Source organism: Hypanus sabinus, chromosome 4 (genome assembly GCF_030144855.1).
Source record: "Hypanus sabinus isolate sHypSab1 chromosome 4, sHypSab1.hap1, whole genome shotgun sequence".
Classification (NCBI taxonomy): domain Eukaryota; kingdom Metazoa; phylum Chordata; class Chondrichthyes; order Myliobatiformes; family Dasyatidae; genus Hypanus; species Hypanus sabinus.
The window spans coordinates 93,257,141-93,272,276 of NC_082709.1; the positions used below are offsets into that span (position 1 = coordinate 93,257,141).

Genomic DNA, 15,136 nt, shown 5'->3' on the forward strand with positions numbered 1-15,136 from the left:
CATTTTTGTTTTAGTAATTCGTTTGTAATTATTTTCTAGTTAAAGTTAAGGTTGATAACTACGTTGCAGTTGTTCATTATCATTATCTGTGATGTATTGCGGCATGTGATGACGTCACACCCGGTTTCGTCGCGTCTTGAGGGTAAATACCGGTTTGGAGAAATGGGAAGGAGGGGGCTTGTGTGTGCAGGAGCAGCGTGAGAAAAGTTCCATTTCTACGCAATAAGAATCATCACAGTGGCAATGCCGTAAGTTCATATGACAGTCGATATGTTGCAGTAAAAATGTTAACGCTGTTTCTGTTAAAAGAAATGATGGTTGATAAAGTTTATTTTCTTGTGCTATTGAAAGCGTTGCTGGATAGTTTGTGTTGAAGTGTATTTAAAGCTGTTGATGGCGTAGGTAGATTCTGACTGTATGTTGTACTTTAATGTAATATAGTTTGTTGTCATTTTACTTTTACAAGTATTTATGATGTAAATGTGATGCCAAGAAGGAAAAAAATACTGTATATACTTTGCATTGTTTTATCAACAGTTTTCAACATACGTTAATGTGGAAGAGTGAACAGTATACGGTTAATCTTACTGCGATCCTGTCTTCATTGACTTCGGTTTAACTTGGTGTTAGTTCAGAGTTTCTACACCCTGCACGAGAACACTACACTGACGTAGGTGTTTGTGTTGTCTCGGTGGTCTAAAGTCGTGTGGAGAGCCGTTGAGGTTGTGTCTGCTGTTGACCTATTGTGGCGATAGGCAAATCGTAATGGGTCTAGGTCCTTGCTGAGGCAGAAGTTCAGTCTAGTCATAACCAACTTCTCAAAGCATTTCATCACTGTCGATGTGAGTCCTATCAGGCGATAGTCAAGAACCTGGATTTTAAATCTCTTTACAGAGGACAAGGTTTGAAGTATATTTATCTCATTTTAATAGATACCTCAGTAGTTATAAAATACATTCAGCCTATTTATTAGCAGATTATAAGAAAATATATATCATTACAAGAGGTTATGTCTGGTTCTATGAAAGCTATCCATTTTGAACTTACTTCTCTCTATTTTCACACACTTTTCTCCAATAGAATCAGTATTAAATCTGCTTCAATTCTGTCTTCACATTGTACAGGTCATAATTTGCTATGTGATCACATTTCACTTCAAACTTTGTCAATTTTTCTTGGCTGTGTCTTTTTGTTACTGATCATTCCCTAACCCACATCATTGGGAGTTTCTTACTGTGTACGGTTATATAATACATATATTAAATAGAAGATGATTAGCTTTCTTTGTCGTGCGCACATCAAAACATATAGTGCTTGCGTCAACGACTCTGAGAATGTGCTGGGGGCAGCCCACAAGTGTACCCATGTTTCCATTGCTAACATAGCATGCCCACAACTTACCAACCCTAACCATATGTCTTTGGAGTCTGCGAGGAAACCTGAACACCCAGAGGAAATGATACAATCACGGGGAGAACGTATAAACTCATTACAGACAGTGGTAGAAATTGAATCCAGGTCGCTGCAATGCATTATGCTAACTGCTATGCTACTGAGCCCTGCCATCCAACAGAATAAACCTAGTTTCTTCAGACCCTCCAGAGAACATTTAATTCCTTTCTTCCTGACATAGTCCTTTTCTTTGGCATCATCTGTTAGCTTTTTATGGGGAGATTCAATATGCCTCTGCGTGGGCAAGTAAGTTACAGGTGCTTGTCATTTCTCTGTTGATTATTTTGCCGTGGTCAGTAGTTTGATTTCCTCACTCAGAGAATGTACTTCTTTGCAGAATGCTGTTGACAATCATTGAGTGCATTCAAGATTGAAATCAAGAGATTTTTAGAGCAAGTGTAACAAAGTAATTGGGCAACAATTTAGTGAAAATTTGCTATTATATACAATCAGCCAGGGAAGACTGAAAATGATCACTAGGGCATAGCACCTAACTTCTTTGCATCTTCGTTGCCACATTTAGGATGGAAGAAACAGCTTTGTGTAATGTCTGCTTTCCCAAAAAGCCTCAAGAATTCATTTCACTTGGCAACCACAATGCACAGAATGTGGAAATAATAGCTGGCGAGGACTAAACCTGTCAGATTTTATCAGCTCCTCGCTGAGGAAGAGGCTCGGTCTGATGTCACTTCTTGCTGAAATGTGATTAAGCCACAAACTGTGCTGCTGTTTAGCTCCCATTGTCCCTAATTCAAGTACCGCCAATAACGAGTGTTGTATTGATTAACTCATGATTTCAGTGCCTGACTTTGTTTAGCTTTCTGGCTCAGCTCCAAGACACTGTGGATTGCTGCCATCTAGTCTCTCTCATTGCTAAAATGCCACCATGCAATCAAGACCCAGTAATATTTATTTTACTTATTTAGAGATACAGCATTGAACAGGCTGGCCCAACAAGCCATGCCTCTCAGCAACCTACCAATTTAACCATAGTCTATTCACAGGACAATTTACAATGACCAATTAACCTACAAACAAGCAGGCACAGGATTCTGAGGTGGATGATCAACCATGATCATACTGAATGGCGGTGCAGGCTCGAAGGGCCAAATGGCCTACTCCTGCACCTATTTTCTATGTTTCTAGACTGCCTTTGGATTGTGTTAGGAACTTGGAGAAAACCCATGTGCCCACAGGAAGAAGATACAAACTTACATACAGAGGACACTGGAATTTAACTCCGAACTCCAACGCCCCAAACTGTAATAGTGTCATGCTAACTGCTATGATACTGATGCACCTGTATGTGGAAGCTAAGGTTACAACAGCATTAGTGGCAGCAGCCAGAGTTTGCAATCTTGCCTGATCATTTATAACTCTTTTTGAGAAGGGATAAGAGTACTAGAAAATGCAAAGCAGACATTCTGAGGGATCTTTTCCCTTCATTGGTCTGGGATTTGGTAGGAGGCTTAAGGTTCTGGGCAAAGGTCAACTGATCTCTCCAACCCGTCCATTCATAAAGAAAACAGATCACAGCACGATGAAAACCAGCTTAAAAAAATTTGATAGGTTTCAATGAGGTCAACCTCACTTTCAGAATTCCAGTGAGTACAGGCCCAGAGCCATCAAACACTCCTCAGACGATAAGCCTTTCAATCCTGGAATAATTTTTACAAACCTCCTTGGAACCATCTCCAATGTCATCACATCTTTTTTATATAAGGGGCCCAAAAATATAAGGGGTCTCAATACTCCAAGTGAGGCCTCACTAGAGCTTTATAAAGCCTCAAATTACATACTTGCTTTTATATTCTAGTCTTCTCAAAATGAAAGCTAAATTCACATTTGCCTTCTATACCACTGAAACAACTTACAAATTAATTTTTAGTGAACTTGTACAAGGACTCCCAAGTACCTCTGGCACTTCAGATCTTTGAATTGTTTCTCCATTTAGAAAACAATCTACATTTTCATTTCTTCTACCAAAGTGAATGACCATATACGTTCCATCACTGTATTTCATTTGCCACTTCTTTGCCCTTTCTCCTAATCTGTCAAAGTTCTCTGTAGCCCCTCTACTTCCTCAAAACTACATGCCCTTCCACCTATTTTCATGTTATCTGCAAACTTGCCCTCGAAGTCATCACTTCCATCATCTAAATCATTGATATATAATGTAAAAAGCTGTCCCAACACAGACCCCTGAGGAACACCACCAATCACTGGCAGCTAACCAGAAAAAAACTCACTTTATTCTCATCTTTGTCTCCTGCCAGTCAGACAATGTTCCATCCATGCTAGTACTTTTCTTTCGATACCATGGGCTCTTAACTTTTTAAGAAGCCTCATGTGTGGCACCTTGTCAAAGGCCTTCTGAAACTACAAGTACACACACACACCGATTCTCCTTTGTCTATTCAGCTTGTTATTTCTTCAAAGAATTCCAACAGATTTGTCAGACAATATTTTTCCTTAAAGAAGCCATGCTGTCTATAGCTTATTTTATCATGTGTTCCCAAGTACCTCAAAACCATATCATTCCAACATCTTCCCAATGACTGAGGTCAGACACACTGGCCAATAGTTTCCTTTCTTCAGCCTCTCTCCCTTCTTGAAGAGTGGAATGACATTTGCAACTTTCCAGTACTCCAGAACCATGCCAGAATCAACCAATTCCTGAAAGATCATTATTAATGCCTCCATAATCTCTTTGGCCACCTGTTTCAGAACGCTGGAGTGTAGGCATCTGGTCCAGGTGACTTATCTACTTTCAGATCTTTCAGGTTCTGAAGAACCTTCTCCCTAGTAATGGCAACTTCACATACTCTCTGCCGCCTGACGCTCTTAAACTTCTGGCTACTGCTATGGTGTTTCACAGTGAACTTATTCCATTCACCTGCCATTTCCTTGTCTCCCCAGCACAATTACTACCTCTTCAGCATAATTTTCCAGCAGTCCAATATCTACTCTTGCCTCTCTGAAGAAACTTTTTGTATCCTTTTTAATACTATTGTCTAGCTTACCTTCATATTGCATTCTTTCCTTCTTTATGACTTTAATTGCCTTCAGTTATTTTTCTAAAACTTCCCATTCTAACTTCCCACTAATCATTGCTCTATTGTACTCTCTTTGGCTTTTATGTCTGCTTTGACTTCTCTTGTTAGCTATGGTCCCTTTATAATACATTCTTCCTCTTTGGGATGCATATATCTTGTGTCTTCCAAACTGCTTCCAAAAATTTTAGCCATTGCTGCTCTGGCATCATGGCTGCCAGTATTCTTTTGCAATCAATCCTGGGCAACGTCTCTTTCATGCCTCCGTAATTCTGATACATCTGACTTTAGCTTCTCCTTCTCAAATTGCAGAGTGCATGTTGTCATATTATGAGCACTAGCCCCTAAGGGTTCCTTTATCTTAAGCTCTCAAATCAATTCAAGTTCATTTCACAATACCCAATCCAGGATATCCAATCTCCTAGTGGGCTCAACCAAAAGCTGCTCTAAAAGCCATCTTGTAGGCATTTTACAACTTTGCCCTCTGCATCAACCTGATTGTCCCAATCTACCTGCATACAGAAATTCCTCATGACTATCACAACATTGCCCTTTTGAGATGCATTTTCTATCTCCTGTTGTAAGTTGCGGATTATCTCTTTAGTACCGTTTAGGATTCTGTTTATAACTCCCATCAGAATCTTTTTAACCTTATGGTTTCTTAGCTCTATCCACAACGATTCTACACCTTGTGATCCTATGTCACCTTTCTAAGCATTTGATTTCACTTTTTAATCAAAAGAGCCATGTCTACCCCTCTGCCTACCTACCTGCCCTTTTGATACATTAAAAAATCGAGTTAGACTTGATTCTACAGAATTCATTGTAGAAAGCAGAGACTTCTGTTGCAAGTACAAATTGGAAAAACCCATAGTTAAATTCTATTGATGAGCCAATTCTGCCAATTAAAATGATGGGAAGATTGAAACATTGAGGTGAATGTGGAAGGTGAGCAAGGGTTCAGCACCTATTCTGCTGCTGTACAAAGGGCCTGTATAGCCTATCGCTGTTGCCGAAAGGTAGATCTCTGCACTCGAGCCATGTCTCTCTCATTCCATCTGTTGCACGATACTACAGAGGTTCTGTGTTTATGGATTTGGACTATGGCTATGGGCTTCTTCAGATTTATGATTTTTATGTTCTGTGTTGTTGCCCATTCTTTTTCATTGCTTTTTGTGCAGGGGGAGGAGTTTTGGGGATTGATGTCCCTTTTGCACTTTTGTTAGGTTTTTTGTGCAGGGGTTTGGGATGATTGAAGTTCTTGTTGCTTTTTTTTTGTGTATGGGAATGGGGTTTGGGGACCAATGTTCTTGCTGCGTTTTATGCGAGGGGAGAGGGTTTGGGCCATTAATGATCGTGTTGCTGTTTTTTTTTGTGTGTGGTGGGTGTGGGTTTGCTATCTCTTTTTTAACTGTCTGTGGTGGCCAGAGCTATCATGTTTGCTGTTGTGTGCTGGGGCAGCAGGCTGAGGGTAGCAGACATCAACAGAATCAACAAACTCATTCGTAAGGCCAGTGATGTTGTTGGGGTGGAACTGGACTCTCTGACGGTGGTGTCTGAAAAGAGGATGCTGTCCAAGTTGCATGCCATTTTGGATAATGACTCCCATCCACTCCATAATGTACTGGTTAGGCACAGGAGTACTTTCAGCCAGAGAATCATTCCACTGAGATATAACACTGAGTGACATAGGAAGTCATTCCTGCCTGTGGCCATCAAACTTTACAACTCCTCCCTTGGAGTGTCAGACACCCTGAGCCAATAGGCTGGTTCTGGACTTATTTCCACTTGGCATGATTAACCTATTATTATTTAATTATTTATGGTTTTATATTGCTATATTTCTACATTATTCTTGTTTGGTGCAGCTGTAACAAAACCCAATTTCCCTCGGGATCAATAAAGTATGTCCGTCTGTTAACTTAATTCAATGATATTCTTTGTTTCGTGGCTATCTGGAGAAGAAGAATCTCAAAGTTGTATATTGCATACATACTTTGATAAAAAATGAACCTTTTAACTTTGAACCTTAAAAACAAGCAACTAATGTTGAATTTCCATAACTCTTACAGATATGTGTATAGGCGACAAAGAAAAAGACTATTTAAACTCAAGCTGTAACTTACAGGGGGCATAAAACATGGCAAGCACTGATGAATGTTCCTTCAAGAAGTGATCGAAGCTATCGTCTGTTAAATGGAACACTGCAGAGTCTTGATCTGCCCACGAGACCTCTGGAGCCTTTGGCTGTGGAGCCTGCGGGCTGATGGAAAAAGCAAATGCAACTGCATTAAGTAAATGTATGCACAAGATAAATCACAGGACAAGCTGTTGTTTGACCCTTTGATGTGACCAATACCCTCCACATCACAAGAGCATTTATTTTTAACATTATGAGCAAATCTTCTTAAGGTTGAATGAATACAGCTTGTCCAGATTAACATTCACATGGACAAAAATAAAAGATAGGTGCAAGATAACAATAGGTATACAAAATTATAAGGAGTACAGATAGAGTAAATGTAAGCAAGCTTTTTTCACTGTGAAAAAGGTGAGACTAGAATTAGAGATCATAGGTTAAAGGTAAAAGGTGAAATGTTTAAGGGGAACATGAGAGGGAACTTCTTCACTCAGAGGGTGGTGAGAGTGTGGAATGTGCTGCCAGTAGAAGTGGTGGAAGCAGGCTCAACTGTAATGTCGAAGAGAAATTTGGATAAGTACATTGATAGGCGGGGTATGGAGGGGGAGGGCTATGGTCAAGGTGCAGGTCAATGGGACCAGACAAATTAATGGTTCGGTATTGTCTAGACGAACTCTGCCATGGACAGTCCCAAACCCAGCTGCCAAAGGGAGAGTGTTGGGCATGGGGCTAGTAGGTTTTCCTGTAAAAACTCAGAGCTACTGAAATGCCAGCAGAAGCTCTGAAGTCCTTATTCCTGGGAGAGGAAAGATCTTCAAAGAGGGGCTATACCTTGGGACAACTTGAAAGACTGACCCAAGACAGAGGACACTGGTGTTGCCTGTATGCAGTGCCAGAGTGAGGAGTCAAAAGCTGTTGCTCTTCACCGTGAGTGATATGGTGCAGCATCCAGAACAAAGACGATGTTGCCCTCCCAGGGTTTCGCTTGGCAGAAAACAAGCTCTACTGAGGCTGACTGCAGATTACTTTGGCAGCATTCAATGGACTCGGGCCCCAAGCTTGCTTTTCAGCTGCTGGGGAGAGGTGTCAGAGTAATTGTGCTCTACCGGGGGTGGCACACTGCAGTGGTGGTCGACTGAAGATTTCAACTGATAGGTCAACAAGATGGGTCTGGACTATATACATATATATTTGTTTGGTTGCGTTTTTACTAATATTCTATATGTGCCTGTACTGGGCCTCTAAGTCATAGTATTGCCTAGCAGATGCCGGGTTGGGTGTTGGGGCCGGTGGAGAGATGACCCTGGTGGATTGGGAGGTCTGTTATTCTACATAGGTTTGTGTGAGAACTCAGCGTCAAGCCACAGTGTCATGGCGGCTACATTATTCAATAAATATGCTCTTGTGTGTGACTGTTGGAATGGTGTTTTGCACCTTGACCCCAGAGTAATGCTGTCTCATTTGGCTGTATTCATAGTTTTCATGTATGGTTGAATGACAATTAAACTTGAATTTAATTGAATTGGACAGAGTTAAGATGGCACCAAATACTGCCTCTTCGAGCTCATCTGTGGAACCAGCTTAAATTCCTCTCTTTAATGTCTCTTTATCCTCTCAGGGTGGCTGGGGTTCTACTGATGTCTACTGCGTTTAGTTCATGGCGATCATTTCCTGCTCTTGGAGCTCACCGACCGACAGGCCGTTCCTGACATTCTCCAGGTACGGCTCTGTGGACGACTGACTCCAGGCCACTGGTGCCAACTGACGTATCGCAGGAGAAGAAACAGCAGAATTTTGTGGCACAGATGCTGCGAATGGAGGTCTCTGTAGTCGAATGACCACTTTCTCTAAATGGTGGGGAGAGTTTGTTGCCGATTCTCAAGTCGGAGAATCTCAGAATAAAAACCATCGCGGTAGACTGTAGCATCGTAACAGTGACTGTTAGTCTCCCCCTTTCCCTGTGAAATGGGTGACACCTCTCTGTCCCTTGTTAGTGAGAGAGAGCTGGTGGCATGTCAAACTGTCGGCTAAACAACAGTTTTTGTTGACTGCAGATCATGGTCCCTTAGTGCTTTGCAATTGTTTGGTGGGTGGTGGGCGCTGATGCTTTTTGCTGAAAAAGGTGGGAAGGGGGAAGGTTAATGCTTGCTGCTGCTTGTATGGGGGAGGGGGAGAGGGGAGCTTTGCGGTGTGGTGATCCACTTTCTGTGCAGGCGAACCAGCTCACAAATAGCCCGTGTGCGGGGAGAGACTTTGGTAATGCACCTCTGACATCATTTCTGCCCGGAGAGGGCAGGAACTAGGGATTAAAAGCCAGCGCCATGAAGTTTGAATAAACTCGTCTCGAAACGACTTACCGACTGTGTGTTGTTGTTTCTAGCTCTGTATGTAGTACATCGCTACAGCGGTTCTAATGTTTTTCTGTCATTGCTTTTTTTGGAGTTCTGATGTTCGTGGAGGTTTGTGAAGACAAGTATTTCAGGTTGTACACTGTATACATTCTCAGGTAATAAATGGAACCAATCAGCCATTGATTTGATTTGATATGAATTGAATTGAAGAGGTATAGTCAAGATAGCTGTGGAACTGGTAGGTTTATAAAAGATGGTGGCTGACAGTTTGTCGCCAGATATGGAGACAGGTGATCGGGAAAGGAGAGGGAGACATCAAAAATGGATCAAGTGAAGTTAAGGGCAGTGTGGAAGTTGGAGACAAGGTTGATGAAATTGGCACGAGCTCAGCATGGGTGCATGAAGTAGCCCCAATGCAGTTGTCAATGTAGTGAAAGAAAAGTTGGAGAGCATTACCAAAGAAGACTTGGAACATGGAGTGTTCTCCATAGCCATAGAAAAGGTTTCAAAGGTACATTTAATGTCAGAGAAAAGTATACAATGTACATCCTGAAGTGCCTTTTCTTTGCAACGATCCATGAAAACAGAGTACTCCAAAGAACGAACGGCAGTTAAATGTTGGAACCCGAAAGATCCCAACTCCCAGCTTCCCTCCCTCCTGTGCCTAAGCGGCAGCAAGCAACAATCCCCCCTCTCTCCACCGGCAAAAAAAAGCTTCGGCAACCACCACTGAGCACTCAATCATGAGCAAAGCAACAGTAAAGACACAGACTTGTGTCCAAAGACAACATAGTTCACCTGGCATTCAACATACCACAGGCGAATAATAAGGGAGAAAGAGTTGTCTCTATTTCACAGGGAAAGGGGAGACATAACAAATAACTTGCTGGTTTACACTGTTAAAAGTCTATTATGTTGCTTTTTTTGAGCTCTGGGGCTGGGGCCATGTGGGTGCCCATGGATCTGGAGAACGTGGGAGGAGCTGAGAGAGAAATTCTTGAGGATGAGGACCAATTCTGGCAGACAGAGGAGGGTGGAGGGAACTTGGTTGATTCTTCCACTGAGAAGGAAGCAGAGAGCTCTAAGGCCTTCTTGATGTGATATAGAACTGTATAGGGTCTGGATATCCATTGTGAAAATGAGGTGGTCAGGGCCAGGGAATTGAAAGCTAGCAAGATCGAGAGCATGAGGAATGTCATGGATATAGGTGGGAATGGACTGAAGCAAGGGTGATAGAATGGAGTAGGGGTGTGAGGACATGAGTTCAGTGGGCAGAAGCAGGCAGAGACAGTGGGACGACCCAATATACACTAACTGGACACCTTATTATGTGCAGAAGTGCAACCTGGTGTGTTCTACTACTGCTGTAGTCCATCATGTTGTGCATTCAAGATGCTCATTTGCACACCACTTTTGTAACGCGTGGTTGATTTGAGTTACCGTCACCATGAACCAGTCTGGCCATTCTCCTCTGACCTCTCTCATTAAAATATTTTTGCTCACAGAATTGGTCTTTTTTCTACACCATTCTATGTAAACCCTAGAGACTTTTGTGCATGAAAATCCCAGAAGGTCAGCAGGTTCTGAGGTGCTCAAACCACCTCGCCTGGCACCAATCATTCCACGGTCAACATCATTTAGTTCATACTTCTTTCCATTCTGATGTCTAGTCTGAGCCACAAGTGAAACTCCTGACCATGTCTACATTCTTTTTTTGCATTTAGTTTTCGCTACATGATTGTCTGATTAGATATTTGCATTATCAAGCAGATGTACAGGTGTACTTAATGAAGTGGCCATTGAGTGTAGTTAGACCACCACCAAAGGTAGGTTTGTAAATTTTAAGCTGTGAAGCATTTATTATTGTAAAAAATAAGCTGGAAAAATTAATGTGATTATTTATAGGCGTGAGTATTGCTCAAAGAATCAACACTTACTTTTTCATCCATTCAACAAAATCTTGGGCTGTAGCTCCATAGTTTTCAAAATTAAAAAGGAACTTCCCTTTCCTTTGAAAGAAGCCAGAGAATAAGACAAATGTCATGTTAACCAGTTCAAGATTGTTTAACGTCAATTCCAGTACACAAGTGCAAAGGAGCCCCAAATAGTTGTTACTGCAGATGCAATGCAGTAAGTAACAGAGTAAGATAAGAACACAACAAATATAAATACATAAAACATCTTATATAGATAGATTACATATATGCCCACAAAATAATACAAGTTACAGGTGTGTCTGTACATAAGGTGACTGATAGGAAATGATAAAGGAGTGGTGGTGGGGTGGGGGGTAGTGGAGAGTTCATGCAACTATCGGCACTGCAGTCAACTCACAATCTCTTCTTAACAAAACAAAGTTTTAATGTCATAGGACATAGGAGCAGAATTAGGCCATTTAGCCCATTGAGACTCCTCTTCCATTCTACCTTGGCTTATTTATTATTGCTCTCAACCCCATTCTCCTGCATCTCCCTGTAACCTTTGACACTCTTTCTAATCAAGAACCTATCAACGCTCGGATCTGAGGTACTCAGATTTCCAGCATCTGCAGATTTTCTCTTGTTTGTGATTGAAGAACCTATCAACCACCACTTAAATAACTTAATAACCACCCAATAACTTGGCCTCCACAGCTGCCTGTAGCAATGAATTCCACAGATTCACCAACCTCTGACTAATGAATTTCTTTGGCATCTCTGTTCTAAAGGAACGTCCTTGTATTCTGAGGCTGTGCCCCCTGCACCTAGATTTTCCCTTTGTAGGAAACATCTTTTCCACATCCACTCTATCTAGGCCTTTCAATATTCCCCAGGTTTCAATGAGATTCCCCCTCATTCATCTCAACTCCAGCAAGTAGAGGCCAGAGATTTCAAATATAACATATAACCATATAACAATCACAGCACGGAAACAGGCCATCTTGGCCCTCCTAGTCCGTGCCGAACCCTTAATCTCACCTAGTCCCACCTACCCACACTCAGCCCATAACCCTCCACTCCTTTCCTGTCCATATACCTATCCAATTTTACCTTAAATGACACAACTGAACTGGCCTCTACTACTTCTACAGGAAGCTCATTCCACACAGCTATCACTCTTTGAGTAAAGAAATACCCCCTCGTGTTTCCCTTAAACTTCTGCCCCCTAACTCTCAAATCATGTCCTCTAGTTTGAATCTCCCCTACTCTCAATGGAAACAGCCTGTTCACGTCAACTCTATCTATCCCTCTCAAAATTTTAAATACCTCGATCAAATCCCCCCTCAACCTTCTACGCTCCAATGAATAGAGACCTAACTTGTTCAACCTTTCTCTGTAACTTAAGTGCTGAAATCCAGGTAACATCCTAGTAAATCGTCTCTGCACTCTCTCTAATTTATTGATATCTTTCCTATAATTCGGTGACCAGAACTGCACACAATATTCCAAATTTGGCCTTACCAATGCCTTGTACAACTTTAGCATTACATCCCAACTTCTGTACTCAATGCTTTGATTTATAAAGGCCAGCGTTCCAAGCCCTCTTCACCACCCTATCTACATGAGACTCCACTTTCAGGGAACTATGCACAGTTATTCCTAAATCTCTCTGTTCCTCTGCATTCCTCAATGCCCTACCATTTACTCTGTATGTTCTATTTGGATTATTCCTGCCAAAATGTAGAACCTCACACTTCTCAGCATTAAACTCCATCTGCCAACATTCAGCCCATTCTTCTAACCGGCATAAATCTCCCTGCAAGCTTTGAAAATCCACCTCATTATCCACAACACCTCCTACCTTAGTATCATCGGCATACTTACTAATCCAATTTACCACCCCATCATCCAGATCATTTATGTATATTACAAACAACATTGGGCCCAAAACAGATCCCTGAGGCACCCCGCTAGTCACCGGCCTCCATCCCGATAAACAATTATCCACCACTACTCTCTGGCATCTCCCATCTAGCCACTGTTGAATCCATTTTATTACTCTAGCATTAATACCTAACGACTGAACCTTCTTAACTAACCTTCCATGTGGAACTTTGTCAAAGGCTTTGCTGAAGTCCATATAGACTACATCCACTGCCTTACCCTCGTCAACATTCCTCGTAACTTCTTCAAAAAAATCAATAAGGTTTGTCAAACATGACCTTCCACGCACAAATCCATGCTGGCTACTTCTAATCAGATCCCGTCTATCCAGATAATTATAAATACTATCTCTAAGAATACTTTCCATTAATTTACCCACCACTGATGTCAAACTGACAGGTCTATAATTGCTAGGCTTCCTTCTAGAACACTTTTTAAACAATGGAACCACATGAGCAATACGCCAATCCTCCGGCACAATCCCCGTTTCTAATGACATATTAAAGATCTCCGTCAGTGCTCCTGGTATTTTTACACAAACTTCCCTCAAGGTCCTGGGGAATATCCTGTCAGGACCCGGAGATTTATCCACTTTTAAATTTCTTAAAAGCGCCTGTACCTCCACCTCTTTAATTGTCATAGGTTCCATAACTTCCTTACTTGTTTCCCACACCTTAGACAATTCAATATCCTTCTCCTTAGTGAATACCGAAGAGAAGAAATCATTCAAAATCTCTCCCATCTCCTTCGGTTCCACACATAGCTGACCACTCTGATTCTCTAAGGGGCCAATTTTATCCCTCACTATCCTCTTGCTTTTAATATAACTGTAGAAACCTTTCGGATTTACTTTCACCTTATTTGCCAAACCAACCTCGTATCTTCTTTTAGCTTTTCTAATCTCTTTCTTAAGATTCCTTTTACATTCTTTATATTCCTCGAGCAATTCCTTCACTCCATGCTGCCTATATCTATTGTAGACATCCCTCTTTTTCTGAACCAAATTTCTAATATCCCTTGAAAACCATGGTGCTCTCAAACCTTTAACCTTTCCTTTCACCCTAACAGGAACATAAAGATTCTGTACCCTCATAATTTCACCCTTAAATGACCTCCATTTCTCTATTACATCCTTCCCATAAAACAACTTGACCCAATCCACTCTCTCTAAATCCCTTCGCATCCCCTCAAAGTTAGCCTTTCTCCAATCAAAAATCTCAACTCTAGGTCCAGTCCTGTCCTTCTCCATAATTATATTGAAGCTAATGCTATTGTGATCACTGGACCCGAAGTGCTCCCCAACAAATACATCTGTCAGCTGACCTATCGCATTCCCTAACAGGAGATCCAACAGTGCCCCATCTCTAGTCGGTACTTCTATGTATTGTTGCAAAAATCTATCCTGCACACATTTCACAAACTCTAAACCATCCAGCCCTTTTACAGAATGAACTTCCCAGTCTACGTGTGGAAAATTAAAATCTCCCACAATCACCACCTTGTGTTTACTACAAATATCTGCTATCTCCTTACACATTTGCTCTTCCAATTCACGCGCCCCATTAGGTGGCCTATAATACACTCCTATCAGTGTTACTGCACCTTTCCCATTCTTCAATTCCACCCAAATGGCCTCCCTAGAGGAGCTCTCTAATCTATCCTTCCAAAGCACCGCCATAAGATTTTCTCGGACAAGCAATGCAACACCTCCTCCTCTGGCCCCTCCTACTCTATCACACCTGAAGCAACTAAATCCAGGAATATTTAGTTGCCAAACACACCCTTCCTGCAACCATGTTTCACTAATAGCTACAACATCATAATTCCAGGTATCAATCCACGCTTTAAGCTCATCCATCTTTCTTACAATGCTCCTACAATGTGCCTCATACATTAACCCTTTTATTCTTGGGATCATTCTTGTGAATGTTCTCTGGACCCTCTCCAATTCAAACATAGCCTTTCCTAGATAAGGGGCCCAAAACTGCTCACAATACTCCAAGAGTAGCCTGACTAATGCCTTATAAAACCTCATTATTACATTCTTGTTTTTATATTTTAATGCTCTTAAAATGAATGTTAACATTTCATTTGCTTCCTTACCACTGACTCAACCTTTATGTTAACCTTTAGGGAATCCTGCACAAGGACTCTCAAGTCCCTTTACACCTCTGATCCTGAAAACTTTTCATACATCAAGGAATGGAGAAATGGCAGCAGCTGTTATATGGAACTGAAATCTATTTAGAATCAATCAACATAGAATCAATCCAATAT

General features: G+C 41.5%; 1 protein-coding gene across 2 annotated transcripts in view; it reads right to left on the reverse strand.

Moving 5' to 3' along the window:
* pdia5 (protein disulfide isomerase family A, member 5) overlaps positions 1 to 15,136 on the reverse strand; it is a 194,758-nt gene that overhangs the window by 97,896 nt on the left and 81,726 nt on the right. For both annotated transcript variants that reach the window (XM_059967674.1, XM_059967675.1), the window contains 2 exons: positions 10,934 to 11,005; positions 6,632 to 6,768 (listed from right to left, as the gene is read on the reverse strand). In XM_059967674.1, the coding sequence (XP_059823657.1) occupies positions 6,632 to 6,768; positions 10,934 to 11,005 (209 nt within the window). The remainder of the gene's footprint in view (positions 1 to 6,631; positions 6,769 to 10,933; positions 11,006 to 15,136) is intronic.